Below are 21212 nucleotides of genomic sequence, written 5' to 3'. Positions count from 1 at the left end.
ACTTTTTGACTCTTTTGTAATAAAAGAGCTAAAAACACACATTGTACAACTCTACAAATATATTTTTATATGATTATTCTGTAAACTCTTTCCTATATAAAAAATTTTTATTCTCACTTTTTTCTTCCTCTTTAATGTTTTTGTTAAAAACTAAGACACAAACAAACACATTAGGCCTGCATAGAGTCAAGATGATCAATATCACTCTCTTCCATCTCCACATCCTGTCCCACTGGAAGGTCTTCAGGGGCGATAACTCTCAAAGAGCTGTCATCTCCTATGATAACAATGCCTTCTTCTGGAATACCACCTGAAGGACCTGCCTAAGCCTGTTTTGTAGTTAACTATTTTTTATAAGTAGGAGGAGCACACTCTAAAATAAGAATAAAAAGTGTAGCGTAATTCACAATAGCAAAGACTTGGAATCAACCTAAATGCCCATCAGTGATAGACTGGATAAAGAAAATGTGGTACATATGCACCATGCAATACTATGTGATCACAAAAAGGAATGAAATCATATCCTTTGCAGGAACATGGATGGAGCTGTAAGCTATTATCCTTAGCAAACTAATGCAGGAACAGACAACCAAATGCCGTATGTTCTCACTTATAAGTGGGAGCTAAATGATGAGAATACATGGACACATAGAGGTGAACAACATGCACTAGGGCCTATCAGAGGGTGGAGGGAGAGTGGAGGGAAAGGATCAGGAAAAAGATCTAATGGGTATCAGGCTTAATACCTGGGTGATAAAATATTTTGTACCACCAACCCCCATGACAGAAGTTTACCTACACAACAAAGCTACATATGTACTCCTGAACCTAAAAGTTAAAAAAAAGTGTAGTACACTAAATACATAAAGCTAGTAACATAGTTGTTTATTATCAAGTACTATGCACTGTACAAAATTGTATATGCTATATGTTTACATGACTGGCAGCTCAGTAGGTTTGTTTACAACTAGTATCACCACAAACATATGAATAACGAGCTGTCCTATGACAACAGCTACGGTGTCACTAGGATATAGGAATTTTTCAGCTCCATTATAATTTTATGGAACCACCATCATATATGTGGTGCATTGTCGACCAAAACACTATTTCTTTTGTCACATAACTGTATATCATATCCTTGTTATATGTAACAAAATGTGTTTTTTTACTCTTCCAGCATTTAACTTTAATGGAATCTATGCTTATTCAAACACATAATAATAATATAAAAAGGCAACAAAGTCACTGAAAATAATAGGAGTAATCAAAATTTACTCTATATGATATAAATATATAGTACATATATAGATATAGAATCAAAATATATATTACTGTGACTATGGTTAATAATGGCTATACCTAGTGTCTTAAGAGTTATGGATTAATTGGAAGTCAATAATAAGTGAAAATATTCTTAAATACGATGCAAACGACTTCATCTTCAAGAAGTGTTTTTAAATGGAGAGAATTAGTTGCTATTCCCTAGAAGAAAAGAAAAGAAAATTTAAATATATTCTAAAGATGATGTATTTCAAAAGAAATTATGTGGATATACCTACCTAAATAGTAAATGAATAAAATATTGATGACAATGTTTCAAACTTTAAATATATTTTTATATCAGAATTCAGAAAGCAAATATAGGATAATCAGTAAATAAAAGGAGAGGGTAGTCTTAGTCCATTTTTGCTGCAATAACAAAATTCCATAGATCGAACAATTTATAAGCAATGAAAATCTATTTCTCACAGTTCTCAAGGCAAGAAAGTCTAAGATCAAGGTGTCAGCAGATTTGGTGTCTGATGAGGGCTGCTTTCTGCTTCCAAGATGGCACCATGTTGCTACATCCTCACACGGCAGAAGGGAAAATGGGGCGAATACTAGTTCCTAACAGCCTTTTTGTGAGGCACTAATCAAATCATTACGGCAAAGCCCTGCTGACTTAATTAGTTCCCCAAAGGCCCTACCTCTTAAAACCAGCAAAATAGGGATTAAGTCTCAATATAAATTTTAAGAAGACACAAATATTTAAACCATAGGAAGGATAGTTAGATCTTTTCATTGTCTAAGAAGGGGTAAAAGCATTAATTTGTTGTGCCCTGTAAAATGCAGGGCACTAATGAAAGAATATTCGAAGCATATTAAATTAACAAATTGGCACAGTTTGTTAGTAGAAATATTTAAACAATAAAATATTTCTAGTGAAAAGATAAAGCAATAAAAAGCTAAGAGTTTAAAAGCCTGGCAATGTTCAATCTAAATTAGATAATAATTATAATTAATTATATAATTATGGACATACAAATAAAATACATAATAATCATATTTGAAAATTTAATACTTATAGTAAATATAAAGAAAATTATTTTTATATTAAAAATAAAGAATGTTTATTCTAACAAAACTGCTGTTGTAAGACACTCCTTTAAGTATAAAGAAAAATTAAAATGAAGAGATGAAAAAATATATCATGCAATACAAACCAGTAGAAAACTGCTATTGTTAATGTAAAGTCATAAAATAAGAGAAAAAGTCATTATTGAAAATAAAGATGCATGTTTCATAATAATAATTTTATTTACTACATCATTATAATATTTTAAAAATAATGTGTATGTATCTGATAATGCAAGTTCAACATAGAATTGAAAGAAGTGAACAAGTTAACAATCAAAAATGAGGTTTTTTTTTTTTTTTTTTTTTTTGAGACAGAGTCTAGCTCTGTCGCCCAGGCTGGAGCGCAGTGGCCAGATCTCAGCTCACTGCAAGGTCCGCCTCCTGGGTTCACGCCATTCTCCTGCCTCAGCCTCCCGAGTAGCTGGGACTACAGGCGCCCGCCACCTCGCCCGGCTAGTTTTTTGTATTTTTTTAGTAGAGACGGGGTTTCACCGTGTTAGCCAGGATGGTCTCGATCTCCTGACCTCGTGATCCACCCGTCTCGGCCTCCCAAAGTGCTGGGATTACAGGCTTGAGCCACCGCGCCCGGCCAAAAATGAGGTTTTAACACTTCTCTCTCACAGCTTGTCACACAAACAGCCACACCAGTGAATCTTTAAAAGGTTTTGAACTACACTATTAGCTATCACCTATATGCCCAAACTCACACACACTTGTACAGACAGTATATACTAACAGGATACTTCTGTTTTTGAGTTCACATGGAAATTTTCCAAAAGTACACTATAATCTCATGTTTCCAAGCATATTCATATAAAAATATTAAACTATGATTTCAATGCAGTATCACTAGCCTGCATTGGTCAATGGACACTTGAAATGTAACTATTCAAATATAAAATTAATTAATAGAAAATAAAATCAATTTCTCACACTAGCCACATTCACACAGAAACGCAGAATATTTCCAGCTTCACAGAAAATGCTTTATACAGTTTATCTAATATAGAGGTCAATAACTAAAAATTAGGAAACCTGTATAATTTTAACTCAGTAATACATTTCTAAATAACTTATGGGCCAAAGACATTATCACAATGGATGGTCACATTTTAATATGAATTACAAAGAAAATAGAGCAAATTCTCTCTTGTGAAAAACTAATTGCCTTAAATATATATATATAGAGAGAGAGAGTAAAATATGAAAGTAGAATTGAATTATCTGAGAACTCATCAAATGAGATTAAAAGCAGAAAAACGGAAATTAAATATAAGTAAAGTAGAAAAACACAAAGAATAAACAGTAAAAAATCATAACAAGAACACAATTACGGGAGAGAAGCTCAACGAGGCCAAAGGTATTTTTATTGAAAAGACCTTTTAAAAATTGATGAGCCTACCATAGAAAGAGTTTTAGAAAACATCAACATTTTATTTCTAGATTAAACATGGGGAAACCGTTATCGTTTTTACAGATACCAGATATTAAACTCTATCAGGAATACATTTAATATCCTACAAAATAAAATTCCTAGAAAATACAAATTACCAAAACACAATAAAAGAAACAAAAACCAGAGTAAACTCTACATATTAAAGAAATTGAGTTTGTTATACAAACTTTCCTACAAAACATAATTTATAAGTTAGATGGAACCACTAGTGAATAATAACGTTTAAAAATAAAACTACCCTTACACAAATACTTCTAGGTTATAGAGAAAGAGGAAAGCTTCCCAGTATAGCTTTGATAGCAAAATTTCTCATGTACACAGTTTGTAAAAACACAGTTGAATCTCTTTTGAACCTAGATGAAGAAACAAATCTTACTCTAACTATAATATATGCACTGATTTATTTTTAAAGGGGCAATGCAGTATGATAAATAGGGTCTTGTTTCAGAAACACAATACTTTTCTAACATTTGAAAGAAATGAAGGTAATTTACTTAATAAACATTATTCAGAGAAAAGATGTATCATTTCAATTGATAAAAAATGATAGAAATGTGACATCAATTGATAAAAACTATTAGAAAAACAGGAATATGATAAAACTGCTTTAATATGAGAAAGGTGTAATAAAAAATTCATAAGCATAAATAAAATGTTGATATATTTTCTCCAAACAGAAAATGACACATATAATATACACAGAACTTTTTTTGTTTCTTCTATTCAACATCAGAAATGAATCCCTAACCAGTGAAAATATATCAGAAAAAAATTCATAGCACCTGGAAATAAAAAGAAAAGTATTACAATTTGTATATTAAACAGCTGTTTAAATGGAAAACCCAGAAAAATCTATACTTGATGTGAGATTTAACACATAAAATTAGTGAAGTAACTGGATGTACAATCATCATGCAGACGTCAATTATATTTCTATTTACAGCAACAAAACATATTAAAGAAAATTGAAAAATAAGTGCCATTTACAAAAGTATGAATGTGAAATACCTGTATTTCTATATGACTTCAATCCCCTCAAATCTGATAAAAATTAAAGAAAACCTAATATATTGAAGGACACAGCATGATATTGATTAGAAAAGTCAGTGTTATAAAGAAATCTTATATTTAAACACTACTTTAGATATCACATTCAGTCCCAAATATAAATCCAGGAGTTTTTAAAAAATAGCTTTATTAAGATGTCATGTATACAGCATATATTTCATCCATTTAATGTGCATAAGTCAGTTACTTTTAGTATATTCAGAGTTATGACTATCACTACTGAAATTTAGGAAGTTTCCATCATCCCAAAAAGAGACCGTTAACAATAAACAGTCACTTTCTATTCCAACCTTCCCTTAGGCATTAGCAACCACTATTCCACTTTCTGTCTCTATGCGATTGCCTATTACTGATATTTCATATAAACACACTTGCATACTGTGAAACTTTAAGAAAGACTGAATGCCACAAATATGATGTTGAGTAAGAAAAGCAAGACACAACAGCAATGATATCTGTACTTAGTGGTGTGCATATTACATTTCAATAACTGATTTTGAAAACTTTTTTCATTATTGGGACAAATTATGTAATTTATTTTAAAACTTTTTCAATCAAAATATTATTTCCATTTTATGAAATTTAAAATTACCTGAACAGACTCCAAATTCAGTTGCTTTAATTCCAAAGTTTATGCTTACAAGTATACAGTTGTGAAGATCCACATCTGTGTGATTTAAGGCCAGATGAGCGCAGCATTACACAGTTACGCTTTCCAATATCTGATTCTGCTATCCTGTGATGGAGAAAAATCCATAATCCCATTAGATTGCATGGGGACAATTCACGGAACAAGAGCATTTTCCACAAATTGTAAGCAAAGAATATTATAAAAACAGATGATATTTTCCATATAATAATATAATGAGTTGGTAATATGAAAACTGAATGAAACAGTCCTTTCATCTGTGCAGGGGATATGTTCTAAGACCCCCAGTGGATGTCTGAAATCATAGATAGTACTGAACTGTATATATACTGTGTTTTATCTATACATACACACCTTTGATAAAGTTTAATTTATAAATTAGGCCCATTAAGAGATTAAAACAAACTAATAATAATGAAAAAGAACAATTATAACAATATACCAGCATAAATACTCTTGCATTTTGGGGTCCTTATTAAGCAAACTAACAGTGACTTGAACACAAATGGTGCAATACCACCTCAGTCCATCTCATAACTGAGACAGCTGAGTGACTAGTGGACAGGGAACTTAGGCTATGCAGGTACCCTGGATGAAGCAATGATTCATGTCCCAGGTGAGATGGATCCATACACTATATGAAGGATTTGATCACACTACTCAGAACAGTGAACAATTTAAAACTCGTGAATTTTTTCTTCCTAGAGTTTTCCTTTTAATAGTTTTGGCTGTGGTTGAGCCTGGGTAACTAAAACCACAGAAAATGTAATTGTGCATCATTCCTTAATATTTATATCAACATTTCATTAACTTTCAACATCTTTATTTATGACTATAATCACACTTAAATTTATTCACAATGTTATTCTGAACCTTTTTATATTCTTCTACTATATAGCATCATTCAAAAAACTTACTTCAATTTGAACATTGAGCCATTTATTGACACCCATGGATGATCACTGCTGCTGACACTGCTGAGACACCAACCCATGAGAGAACTGACAGGGAGCCCAGAAGTTGCTAATGGAAAATACAAAATTTTCATTTAAATAATAATTATAAAAGATTTTATTAATTTTTAGGTGCTTTCTTTGAATTCTAAACTTTTATTAATTTTTAAAAGTGCAGGTAATACATTCTTTCATAGGATGCTTAATTTTCAAAACAAAATAAATACACTAAACAAAATAGTAAACTTGAAAACGACTTTTATAGTGTAAAAAACTGTTACAAATTTTTGTAATTTTGACTTAAAAGGAGCTCTTCAATTTTTATGCTTAGTACATTCATTCTTCTTATTTTAATAAGCAAAATTGTGATTCATGTAATTTAATAGTTGCCTGGGTTGGTAAGACAGACACAGTAAGAACTGAAATAAACGTCCTGATACTGCACATGTTTTTCTCCAGATATTCTGATTAAATAAATGTATTTTTCCACCATGTTTCTCATAGTGGAACTTTTCCTTCTTGATGTTTAGAAGGAAATTGAAAGGTTGCCATTGAGGAAATAAATGACACAGAGGCCAAAAATGGGCTTTTCTGGGCACCACACCACTCTCTAACTAGATAAGCCTTCACTTTTATCTGATTCGGCTTTGGTGGAATGACAATGGTCTTGACCAGGTACATCACTCCTTTTTCTCTGCTACTCCCTACTAAATACAACTCTAAACTCTGCAAGCAAGGAAAGACACATAGGAAGACTCTGAAAGGTGGAAAGAGGATGGCAAAATGGTTTGGGACTCCAGAATCAGGGATCAACAGAGTGTCCGGACATCTTCAGTCCCCCACTCAGCAGAAGAAAGTGAACTAGTCCTCTGTTTCTCAGAGCAACGGGAGGTGGCTCAGCTAAACCCACTCCTGCTCTGTATTGAAAGCAACACCAGGCAAGGCTGGTACCACTGGCAAGGATGATCTAGCAGGAGACCTGCTACCAATTAGGAGCTAGAGGAAGTGCTTCTCCTCCCAAACCAAAAGACACCAGGGTAGGTGCGGGCGAGAGGGATCAACAAAGGAAACCCATGACTACACGTGCACATCCAGGTTCCTTTTTGTCCCTGAGGACATAAGACTCCCTTCCCTATCCAGAGACACAGGACTGAATGGATTGTAAGTGTTCTATGTACATCATGCAGCAATGAACAGTAACAAACAACAGCTAACTGCATTATTGCACAAATATCATATAGGAGTAAAAGAAGACACAAATGAAAATGCACACTGTATGATTCCCTCGACATAAATCCAGAAACAGGCAAAGCTTATTTATCACATTAAAAGTCAATACAAAGGTTTGGAGAGGAGGCAGGAAAAGTGAGGAAGGCATATCCAGGGGCAGGATTGCTGGGGCTGGAAACTTCTATTTCATTATCTGCCTTGTATCATGAATCCATTCACTTTGTGATCAATATGAATGACTATGACATGCTTAGTTTTCTTTATATTTATTTTGGGATAAAAATATTCATAGAAGAATAGGTTTCCATGAAAAGCAAAACTGGAAATCATCAAATGTGCATGAACAGTATATGAATATAAAAATATTATGAAGTCAGTTGAATATTACACAGACTTAAAATATATGAATTAAATATGTATAAACATATGGATGATTTCTACAAATATGATATTGACGGAAATAAGTTTTAGTAAAGTGTTGAAACATTTACGTCTTACCATTTCTTCTTCATTATCTATAGAAAGCAGACTAGAGTTCTTTGAAGCACAGGTCAGCAAACTCTCTTCCCAAGTTCTTTTTTCCTTACCAATGTAATAACAACTGTTGGAATATGTAATCTACTCCTCAGGACAATGGCCACAATCATATGCTAAATAAAGATATGAATTACTATGCAGAACAATATGTTTACAAATTAAAATTATTTTATATATTTGCAAAGCTATAAACACATAGGTACATAATATCTATGCATCCTCATAGGCTGTTAAATATATATTTTAAAACAACTAGTCACTCATACACACATGCACAATGTAAGGTCCACTTCTCATCCCTTAATTGTGTTCCCATATAAAGCAAACCAGCAAACAAAAATTCACCCTACACATCTTAAACATCACTGAACAAAACTGCTTTTTAAGTATAGTAAAATTATTTATCTCTTATCATCTTGTAGTATTAGGAAATTTCAGTTAATTAAACGCAACAAGAGGGTATAATGATTTTAACTGAGTATTTCTACTTATTATTGGAGAAAAGGAATTTCCCTCATGTAATCTTTATTTTATAAACATTTATGGCTTAGTGCTATAGTTTATTCTCCCAAAAATTTTTCTTGTCATTTTGCATCCCTTAAGATAGAGACAAAATATAAACTGTACTAACATCAGAACACTGACAATCATAATGTACCTTTCTGGATTCTTGTATTCAGGGAAAAATTGTTCTGCTCCAGTACTCCAATACCTAGAAAAATTAAAGTAATTCTTACAAAATTAACACCTAGATAAACCATAATTTCAGTTGCTTACTTTGAAATACAAAATTTAAAATTATTTTAAACTGGAACAATCTGAAATAAAAACGATCTTTAAAACAAATATTTTTAAAGCCATTAGCATAAAACTTCACCATCTCTTATAGTATTTGATTTAACCACTTTCAAAAATTAATTTGTTTTTCTAAATATTTTTTTCTTAAATCGTGTCTTTGAATCATGAAATCATAATACATCTCTCTCTGTGTGTATTATATATACACACATATTTAACACACAGACAAAAATAAACAAATATTTTCTACAATTATTCTGTTACTTATAATTTTGAAAAGTTCAGAAGAACCGTATTATCTTGGGGTTCAGATATATACATTAAAAAGAGAATTCTAATCCTCATTATTACGAAATGTTTCAAGGCATTTCCAATCATTACAGTGAAAAGTTCCCTTATAATCTTTCAATAATACACTTACAAGGAATAAGAACTATTGTTTTTAACACAGTGGCCATCAGGACAATGCAAATGATTCCCAGGACCTCAGCAGTGAGCTTCTCTGGAGGTGGCAGTAAACCTGCAGGGAGAGAAATAGAGGCACTGAGAGAGGGGAGATAGAGAGTTGATGAGGTTTACATATAAGAGAACCCACATGCACAGGGAAACATAAAGATAAACGCAGCACACCAACACGGCACAAGTATACATATGTAACAAACCTGCACGTTGTGCACATGTACCCTAGAATTTAAAGTATTAAAAAAAAAAAAAAGATAAACTCTGGCCTCTAAATCTACATCTACTATAGTAATGTTTCTCTCAGAATATACCAGTTCATTTTCAGTAATATAATGCTCCATGAGTTGTTGATCAGAGATTACAACTGAACAATGCCTGAATAAAATCAGGCTTCAGATTTCATATTAGAATATTAGATCCTGACTTTTGACCTCTGATTGTCACAAGTGCAAAATATTCCCTAATCTTTCCCCACCCTTCTGCATTCAACTGCACATCCTAGAACAATAATATTGAAGATCTATTTAATGTTTTACCTTTGCAGTGATATGTCTTGTCATTCCCTTGATGATCTGAAGAAGCATTTTGAAGGTTTAATTCTACTTGGAATATTTTCTGTTCGGTTCCTGAAATGGAGCTTTTATTGCCCTTAAGTTTCCTTTGCTGCCTCCCTGGGTCCTGGGCCAGACTCACTTCGGAGTAGGTTCCTCTTTGTTTATTCATCTCTGCAGCTGTGTGATGTCAGGGACTGTGCTCTATGATAACTGCTCTTAAGAAGTTATAAATGGTGTATATTTTGACAGGATCCCTGGTATAGGCAAACTGCATGTGTTGGTGGCTGAGTAATAATGTTCATTTTGCTGTTGACCAATATAAAAGTCTAGTACCAATTTCCTAAAGTTTTAAACTGAAATCTCTTTAAACAATAGGTCATTTTTTGAAAGGTATTCTGTATTTGACACAATATTATTAATGGGAACGATAAAAAACAATACGTTTGTGAAAACTAAGAAGTAAATGAAAATAAATATCTTCATTAATTTAAAGTCAAATTCTGCAGAAATATTTTATCACCAATACCTGTGTAAAAACACTAAAATTGAAATCTGAAAATAAAATGCACTAATTGTATGACAATTTTAAAATTCATTAATGTAAGGATTGAGTGCTAAAGATGGAGGAATGGTTTGTTAGCATATAGAGCAACTTTTAATACTAAAGTACATTAAGTTAGGGACTTACGTTCATTTACTAAAAGGGCATGAGGTCTTAGCAAATGTTTTTTATTCTGAATGATTGAGGACATCAGAAAAACTGTTAAAATTTTAAAGAAATATTTTATACCTTGTAAAATATTACATTAACTTAGGCATAAACTAATTACTATAAAAAATCATTGAACTGTTTATTTTACAGAAGTGATTGCTAATTGGTTTAATGGCTAAAATAGGAAAACTGAAAATGATAAATATAAGTTTGGACCATCTATGAAAGAACACTTTAGGTTCAAACTTTCAGAAAGATCCTGTGGCTGTTTTAAAAGGCAATGAGGGTCACTTTGGTTGTGTAAGTAATTGTAATAAATCAGAAAATATAATTTAATAATCTAGTCAATGAGCTCTGTAGCCAGTGAGACCTAAAATTAATTAGAGCTTTGAAACTCATAATGCATGACCGTTTACAAAGTCACTTAGTGTCTACAACCCCAGTTTACTAATCTAGATTGGGGAAAGTAATTTATAAAGTATAATGTATGTAAAACATTTATACAACCTGGCACACATTAGCCCTCAATTATTTATTTTTAATTTATAATTTAATTTATTTAAACTTTATTTTTAACACTATTGCCATTTTATTATTTCTAATTCATACTGATTGTGTAAAATAACTAATTAGGTAGGAGACCGATATCAGTGTAGTACATCTTTTCTGCAATGTTTGTTTGGCTCAATTTTTTTAAGTCATCCTATTATTTATAATTAAGATTAGATTTGCATTTTATGGAAACTACTTCATTATTGTTTTCTTTTTTTTTTTTTTTTTTTTGAGACGGAGTCTCTGTCGCCCAAGCTGGAGTACAGTGGCCGGATCTCAGCTCACTGCAAGCTCCGCCTCCCGGGTTCACCCCATTCTCCTGCCTCAGCCTCCCGAGTAGCTGGGACTACAGGTGCCCGCCACCTCGCCCGGCTAATTTTTTTGTATTTTTTAGTAGAGACAGGGTTTCACCGTGCTAGCCAGGATGGTCTCGATCTCCTGACCTCGTGATCCGCCCGTCTCGGCCTCCCAAAGTGCTGGTATTACAGGCGTGAGCCACCGCGCCCAGCCCATTATTGTTTTCTTAAAAAAATAAAATCTGCTTCAATTAAATATGTGTATGAGAAATTATGTTTGACATTCACAATTTGATGTATATTGATTATTAAAGTCTGGGCTACATATAAAGTATTATTACATCCATAATGATTATAAAATTTCAAATTAATTCTTCATTGTCGTGATATTTATTGGTTACACTCTAAATTATACTGATCAACAAACCTATTATTATATATGCATGTACTTGACTAATTCTCCACAGGCAATCATGTAAATACTTTTAAAAATCCTCAAACATATGTTATATTTTGGGTTGTTTTTCACCCTGAATTATTCATGTAAAGACAGTTCTAATTTGATTTTATTCTGTATTAACTTTACCTTGTTGCATCACATTTAATATTTACAATCTTCTACTAAAGGAGATGTCTCTGGGAAGAATGAATTATTAAACAATATTGTACTATATCACCACGCCAGATTGAAATATAAAAATCCATTCATTATATTGTTCATTGATTTATTTTCCAATCATAACTGTCTGCATTTTAATAGGAATATTTGTTGTAAACGACTAATGCTTAAATCAAACTATATAGAGAGGGAAAAGTAATTTTTAAAGTGTCACTTAGTTAAAAATAGGGAGGGCAGAAAAAGTAGATTTTAAAAACACAAGCTAAATGGTACATGAGCACTCAGGTGCAGTGGCTTATGTCAGTAATCCCAGCAACTTGGGAGAGCAAGACGTGTAGATTTCTTGAGCTCAGGAGTTCAAGACCAGCCTGGTCAACATGATGAAATCCTGTCTCTACAAACAAATACAAAAATTAGCCAGCATGGTGGTATTTGCCTGTAGCCAGCTACTCTGGTGACTGAGGTGGGAGGATCGCTTGAGCCTTGGAGGTAAGGTTGAGGGTGCAGTGAGCTGAGATGAAATTTACTGAAATTGGGGAAATATGCCTCATAACGATAAATTAATTTTCCAAACCATTAGTAATATATTTTTATCATTGCATATACCTAAAGATACAAATTCAACATATAATTGAATAAAGTGAACAAGTAAACAATCATAAATGGGATTTTAAAGACTCTTCTCTTGATGCTTAATACAAGACAGGCCAGTGAGCCTGTAGAAAGATTTAAACTAGACAAGTAACTATCACTCATATGAATACATTCACACACGCACTCACACATATACTCAATTTCAATGTAGTACCAATAGGCAAGCTTGGCCAGGAGACAGTCAAAATGTACCTATTCAAATTTAACATTAATTAATAAAAAGTAAAAAACATTTAAAACCACTACCTCACCACATGAACCACATTTATAGAGGGATGAACATTTCCAGTTTCATAGAAAATGTTCTAACTATATTTTACCTACAATAGAAGTCAATAAACAAAAATCTGAGAACCTTATATGGTTTTTAATTCAGTAATGTATGTCTAAATAACATATGGGCCAAATAAATTATCAAGATGAATGGTCACAAAAGACTAGTAAAGGAAGATTTTGAAAAGGCACAGATATTTTATTTCTAGTTTAAACATGGCAATACCATTATGGTATTTACAGTTATTAAACAGGCGATAAAACTATATTATCAATGCATTTAATGTCCATATGAAATGGAAAATTCCTAGGAAATGCTCATTACCAAAATATAGTACCTCAAATAGAAATCTGAGTAAACCCTACATGTACTGAAGACATTAGTTTAGACATAAACTTTTCTACAAAAATAGCCTGCAAACTCAGATGGCATCACTAGTGAATGATAACATTTAAAAATAAAGTGGTACTCTTCATTATTATTACTATATTTTAAGTTCTAGGGTACATGTGCACAGTGTTCAGGTTTGTTACACAGGCATAGATGTGCCAGGTTGGTTTGCTGCACCCATCAACTTGTCATTTACATTAGGTATTTCTCCTAATACCTAATATAAAAGGTATTAGGTATTTCTCCTAATACCTCCTTCCCCAATCCCCTACTCCCCGACAGGCCCTGGTATGTGATGTTCCCCTCCCTGTGTCCATGTGTTCTCATTGTTCAATTCCCACCTATGAGTGAGAACACGTGGTGTTTGGTTTTCTGTCCTTGTGATAGTTTGCTGAGAATGATGGTTTCCAGCTTCATCCATGTTCCTGCAAAGGACATGAACCCATCCTTTTTCATGACTAAAGCAGTACGCTTAACAGATGCTTCCAGGTTATAGAAAAAGAGAAAATCTTCCCAAGATAGCCTTGAGACCAAAACTTTTTCAGGTACATAGCTATAAATAAAAACATGGTCAAATATCCTTGTGAACATGGATAAAGAAACAAATCTTACCCTAGATAAAATACGTGCACTGATATTTTATAAGGGGCAATATACAATGATCTGCATGGATTTGTTTCAGAAACAAAGCCTAGTTTAACATTTGACAAAAATAAAACTAATTTGTTTTATAAAGTGTTGCATAAAGAAAACACATATCATTCTGAGTAACAAAAAATAATAAAAAAGTTACAATTGATAAAATCTATTAGAAAAAATGAATATTATAAGACTGCTTCAATATAAGAAAGATATGATGAAAAGAACACCAAATTTTGTAAATATGAATAATACGCTGAATTATTTTTTGCCAAAACCAGACAATGATACACATGATACATGCAAAATTTGATTGTACCTTCTATTCGACTATGGATATAAAGCACTAGCCAGAGAAAATAAATGAAGAAAAAATAAGTTATGGCACATGGATAGAAAAAATAAAAGTGTGATTATTTGCAGATAAAATTGCTGTTTATATAGAAAATCCAGAAAAATCTACGTTTGAAATGACAGATTTAAATATGTAAAATAAGTGAAATAACTAGATACAAAATCAAAATGCAGACATCAATTGTATTACTATTTACAGTAACAAAAATTATTAAAGGGAATATTAAAATCAGAATGCCATTTACAAAAGCATGAATGTAAAATATCTGCATTTCGAATGATTCAATCCCCCAAAATATATAATACAATAGAGAAGAATTAAAGAGATCCTGGTACATTGAACCCAGTACATTGAAGGACACAATATGATATTGATTGGAAAAGTCAAGAAGCTAATCTTTAAATATTACTTTAGAGATTAAATGCAGACTCACGCAATCCCAGGACAGTATTATTATTATTTTTTTTGGAGAGCTTTATTGAGGTATCACGTACATAGCATAAATTTCATCTGTTTAAAATAATTAAAAATCAGTGATTTTTAGTATATTCACAGAGTTACCACCATCACCACTACTGAAATTTAAAAAGTTTTCATCACTGACACAAAGAAATATTCTAGCAATTAGTGGCCACCTCCTATTTCAACCTCCCTTAGGCATTGGCAGCGCTGTTTTACTTTCTGTCTCCATGGTTTTGCTTGTTCTTGACACTTCATACAAACTGACCCACATAACATGCAACTTTTAGGAAGGCCAAATGCCACAAACATATTTAGCAAAATGAGCCCGACCTAAATGCTAGGATATCTGTACTTTTTAAATTGTGTGTATTATATTTCAATAATTTATTTAGAATTTTCTTATTATTAGAGCAAATAATGCAATTCATTTTAAGACATGCAATCATATCATTTCTATGTTAACAAATATAAAATTTATCTGATGCACTGCAAACTCAAATACTTTCATTCTAAAGCTTATGCTTACAATAATATCTTTTTGAAGATCCACATTGGACTGATTTAAGTCTATCTAGATGTAGCATTGCACAGTTATATTCAGCATGATCTGAGTCTTTTATCCTGTAATGGAGAAAAATCCATAATTCTGTTACATTTTATGCAAGTGATTCATGAGACAAGAACATTTTCCATGTACTGTAAGAAAACAAGTTTAAGAAAAAGGGTAATTAAATTTTTCATATACTATTACCAAAAGTCATTATTCTGAAAACTCAATACAGTAGTCCCCCCTTCATCCACGGGGCATATGTTTCAAGACACCAGTGGATGTCTGAAATGGCAGATAGTACAGAACCTATAGAGAGATTGTGTTGTGTCTACACATTCCATCAAGTTTAATTTATAAATTAGGCACAACAAGAGATTGACAACAATAACTACTAATAAAAAATTATAAGCAATATGCCAACAGCAGTGCTCTTGTACTTTGAGGATATTCTTAAATAAAATAAAGGTGGCTTTTTAATGAAAACAAGCACTGTAATTCCCTGATAGTCCATCTCAAGCTTCTCCAACTCACGGACCATGGACTGCATGTGGCCCAGGCAGCTTTTAATGTGGCTCAACACAAATATGTAAACTTTCTGAAAACATTCTGAGATATTTTTGCAATTTTTTTTGTTTAGCTCATCAGCTATCATTAGTGTTAGTGTATTTTATGTGTGGCCCAATACTATTCTTCCAATGTGGCCCACAGAAGCCAAAGATTAGACATCCCTGCCCCATCTCATAACCAACAAAGTTAATAGCTGACCAATGAGCGGTTGACATATAGGGACTGCTATGGTCTATTGTGAAATATTTATATCAACATTTCACTAACTTTCCACATCTTTCTTCATGTATATGATTCCACATAAATTTATTCATATTATTCTTCTGAATTTATCCTTTATATATTTTTTATATAGCACCGTATAAAACAACTTACTCATGTTTGAAAGTCAGACCGTTTATTGTCACCCATGGATGATGACTGCTGTTACGAAACACACCAATCCATGAGGAAGGTAAAATGGCAGTTAGAAATTTCTAAAAGAAAAGAAAGAATCTTCATTTAAATAATACTTATGAAAACATTACAAAAACAATATATTAAAGTTGAAAACCACTATTTGCGGTACCAAAAACTTTCATAAATGTTTATGATTTTGATATAAATGAACTCTTCAATGTTTATACTTAGTACTTTCATTGTTATTTTCATGTTAATAAAGACATTTTAATTCTTGCATTATAATAGTTACCCCAATTGACCAAATAAACACAGGAAGGATTTAAATAAATTTCCTGATACTGTGCATTCATTCCTCCAGATACTGTGACGAAATCAATCTATTTTTGTACTATATTTCCCAGAGTTGGAGATTTAGAAGAGGAATGAGAGGTTGTCATTTGGAAATAAATGACATAGAAGCTGCAGATTGGGTTTTCTGGGCACCACACCATTCTTTAACTAGACAAGCCCTCGCTTTTTTATCTGATTTGGTTTTGGTGGAATAACAGTGGTCGTGACCAGGTGCTGTAGACCCATCTCTCTCTGCTACTCCCTACTAAAAATAACTATAAACTGTAGGATTAATGAAAGACAAAAGCAATGGAGAACTCTGAAAGGTGGAAAGAGATAGATGACATTGTCTGGGACCCTATCATCAGGATTCAACAAAGTATCTGAGCGAGCATGTGAAGTCCCCCACCCAAGAGAAGAAGGTGACCTAAGCCTGCTGTTTCCCCACACCCAACCTGGCAACAGGAGGAGGCCCAGCAAAGCTCACTCCTGCTCTGTATTGAAGGGGAGTCCCCTCCACAACACCAGGCGAGGCTGGTACCACTGGCGAGGATGAGCTACCAGGAGACCTGCTATCAATACAGCCAGAGGAAGTGCTTCCTTCTCATTCCAAGAGAAAGCAGGGTAGATGTGGGTGAGGAGGATCAGCAAAGCGACCCCATGACTACCAGTGCACCACCCAGGGTCCTCTTTGTCCCTGAGGGCAGGAGACCCACTTCCCCATCCAGAGACAAGGACTCAATGGATTCTTAGTGTTCTTTGTACATAGTACAGCAGTGAACAGTAACATACTACTGATAACTGCAATAATATGGAAGAATTGCACAAATATCAGATAGGAGTGAAAAACACAGACATGAAATTCACACTGTATGGTTCCCTTTTTATAAATTCAAGAATAGGCAAATGTTATTTATAATATTAAAAGTCAAGGCAGTGTTTTGGAGAGGAGTCAGGGTAAGTGATGAGTGTATACACAGGGGTGGAACTGCTAAAGCGGGAAACTTTTATTTCATGATCTGACTTGTATCACATGAGTTCATGCACTTTGCAATCGATCTGCATGACCAGATCATATCATGCCTGATAAAATTAGATGCAACATTTATTGTGTATTCAAAATATTTATAGAAGCATGGTTTTCCTTGAAAACAAAAACTGAAAATAAAAGTACATTAGCAGTATATAACTTTAAAAACATTATTAAGTCAATCAATTGAATATTACATAAAGTTGAAAATATATAAGATAATTGTATGTACACACACGGATGTTTCCTACAAATGTATTATTCACTGAAAGAAGCTTTTCATAAAATGTTTGAAACATTTATATCTTACCATTTCTTCTTCATTATCTATAGAAAGCAGACTAGAGTTCTTTGAAATACAGGCCAGCAAACTCTCTGCCCAAGTTCTTTTTTCCTTGCCAATGTAATAACAACTGTTGGAATATGTAATCCACTCCTCAGGACAATGGCCACAATGACGTACTAAATAAAGATATGAATTACTATGCAGAACAATATGAATGCTTACAGATGAAAATTAGTTTACAAATTTGCAACAGTATAAACCTATATGTGCTTAACATATTTATGCATCCTTACAGGCTTATAAATATATGTTTTTAATAACCGAGTCAGTCATACACACATGCACAGACAAGGGCTAGCCTCTCATCCCTAATCGTGTTCCCATATAAAGCAAACCAACAAACAAAAATACACTCTACACATGTCTTGAACATCACTGATATACAACTGCTTTTTTAGGATAGTAAAATTATTCATTTCATATCATCTCATAGCAGTAGGAAACTTCTGTTAATTGGGAGAAAGAGGGTAGAATGATTTTAAGTGAGTATTTCTACTTATCGGAGAAAAGGAAATGCTGCCTTATAATCTTTGTTTATAAATATTTATGGCTGAATTTTATGGCTTATTTTCTGCAAAAATGCCATCATTCTTTTACATGCCTTAAAACAGACACAAAATATAAATTGTACTAATATCAGAACGTTGAAAACAAAAGTGTACCTTTCTGGGTTCTTGTATTCGGGAAAGAATTGTTCTGCTCCAGGACTGTAATAGAAAAATTAAAATGAGTTTTATAAAAACTAATATCTAGATAAACCATAATGAGTTTAGTTTCTTACTTTGAAACTTTGTGTGTTATTTAAAATGGGGACAATCTTTAATAAAATTCACTTTTTCTATAAAAATAAATGAATAGATCTTTGAAAGAAATATTTTTAAAGACTTTAGCACTAAACTTCACCATCTCTTGTAGTATTTGATGTAACCACATTCAAAAATTAATTTGTTTTTCTAAATACTTTTCTCCTATAGCATGCATTTGAATTATGAATTCAGAAAATACGTTGTATGTGTATGTGTGTGTATATATATATAGATAGGTTACACACACACAAAAATAAACACATATTCTCTACAATGATTTTGTTATTTATGTTGTGAAAAATTCAGAATAACCATATCACTTTTGGGTCCAAATTATACTAATATCTGAACGTTGAAAATAAAAATGTACCTTTCTGGGTTCTTGTATTCAGGGAAGAATTGCTCTGCTCCGGGACTGTAATAGAAAAATTAAAATGATTTTTGTAAAAACTAATATCTAGATAAACCATAATGGGTTTAGTTTCTTACTTTGAAACTTTGTGTGTTATTTAAAATAGGGACAATCTTTAATGAAATTAACTTTTTCTATAAAAATAAATGAAGTAATAGATCTCTGAAAAAAACATTACAATGAGAGTTCTATTCTTCAACAGTATGAAATATTTTGAGGCACTTCCAAGCATTAAAGTAAAATGTTCCCATCTAATCTTTCAAGAATGTGCTTACAAGGAATAAGAACTATTGTTTTCAACACAGTGGCCATCAGGACAATGCAAATGATTCCCAGGACCTCAGCAGTGAGCTTCTCTGGAGGTGGCAGTAAACCTGCAGGGAGAGAAATAGAGGCACTGAGAGAGGGGAGATAGAGAGTTGATTAGGATTCCATACTAGAGAACCCACATGCACAGGGAAACATAATGATAACCTCTGGCCTCTAAATCTACATCTACTCTGATAATCTTTCTCTCAGAATATACCAGTTCATTTTCAGTAAATATAATGTTCCATGAGTGGATCGCCGATTACGGTTGAACAATGCCTGAATAAAATTAGTCTTCTGATGTCATATTAGAATATTAGATCCCAATTATGAACTCTGATTCTCACAAGTGCAAAATATTCCCTAATCTTTCCCCACCCTTCTGCACTCAACTGCACGTCCTGTAACGATAATAACGAAGATCTATTTAATGTGTTACCTTGGCAGTCATATATTTGATCAATCCCTTGATGATTCAGAGAAGGATTTTGAAGGTTTAATTCTACTTGGAATATTTCCTGTTCGGTTCCTGAAATGGAGCTTTTATTGCCTTTAGGTTTCCTTTGCTGCCTCTTTGGATCCTGGGCCAGACTCACTTCTGAGAAGGTTCCTCTTTGTTTATTCATCTCTGCAGCTGTGTGATGTCAGGGACTGTGCTCTATGATAACTGTACTTAAGAAGCTATAAACGGTGTATATTTTGATAGGATCCCTGGTATAGGCAATTTGCATATGTTGGAGCTGAGCAGTAATGTTTACTTTGCTGTTAACCAATGTAAAATTCTGGTACTAATTTCTTAAAGCTTTAAGCAAAAATCACATGATACAATTGGTATTTTTGTAGAGATATTCTGTATTTGACATAATATTACTAGTGGAAACAATAAAAACATTAAACCTGTGAGAAATAGGAAGTTCATGAAAAAAAAATGTATTAAATTAAGTTTAAATTCTTCAAAAATATTTAGCACCAATAGAATGCATATGTTAACAATTAAAATACTGTATTTAGAAATACAAATACACTATTTGTTATGATAGTTTTAAGATTCCCTGATGGTTAAGCATATTGTGCCATAAGATAAAATAGTTCTGTTAGCATATAGAGTAACTTCTCATACTAAAAATTCATTTTTTAAAAGGACATGAGGTATTGTCAAATGATTTTTTTTCTAAATTAGGAAATTGGAAAATTCATTAAGATTTTAAAAATATATCTTGTATCTTGTAAAACAGTACATTACTCTATGCATAAAGTAAATACTATTGAAAACAAAATGCATTTTTAAATTGCTTCTTTTACACAAGAAATTGGTAATTGATTTAAGGACTTAAATTGGAAAACTTAAAATGATGAATAAACGTGTGGGCCATCTGTGGAAGAACAGTGTCCAATCAAAC

At 32.6% G+C, this 21212-nt stretch overlaps 1 protein-coding gene across 1 annotated transcript; it reads right to left on the bottom strand.

Annotated features, from left to right (window-relative positions):
• Positions 1-3814: 3814 nt before the first annotated feature.
• Positions 3815-20670, bottom strand: LOC101002253 (NKG2-C type II integral membrane protein). The gene is given in 13 exon segments (XM_031650246.1): positions 3815-5574; positions 5576-5660; positions 6491-6546; positions 6549-6596; positions 8255-8406; positions 8952-9005; positions 9513-9611; positions 15587-15681; positions 16553-16653; positions 18250-18401; positions 18948-18992; positions 19779-19877; positions 20252-20670. Coding segments are annotated over 13 exon segments (1269 nt in total). The 5' UTR covers positions 20439-20670; the 3' UTR covers positions 3815-5478.
• Positions 20671-21212: the final 542 nt, after the last annotated feature.

This window comes from Papio anubis, chromosome 9, assembly GCF_008728515.1.
Source record: "Papio anubis isolate 15944 chromosome 9, Panubis1.0, whole genome shotgun sequence".
Taxonomy (NCBI): Eukaryota; Metazoa; Chordata; class Mammalia; order Primates; family Cercopithecidae; genus Papio; species Papio anubis.
Note: the sequence above shows the minus strand (reverse complement) of the source record. Positions and strands in the feature narration are given on the sequence as shown.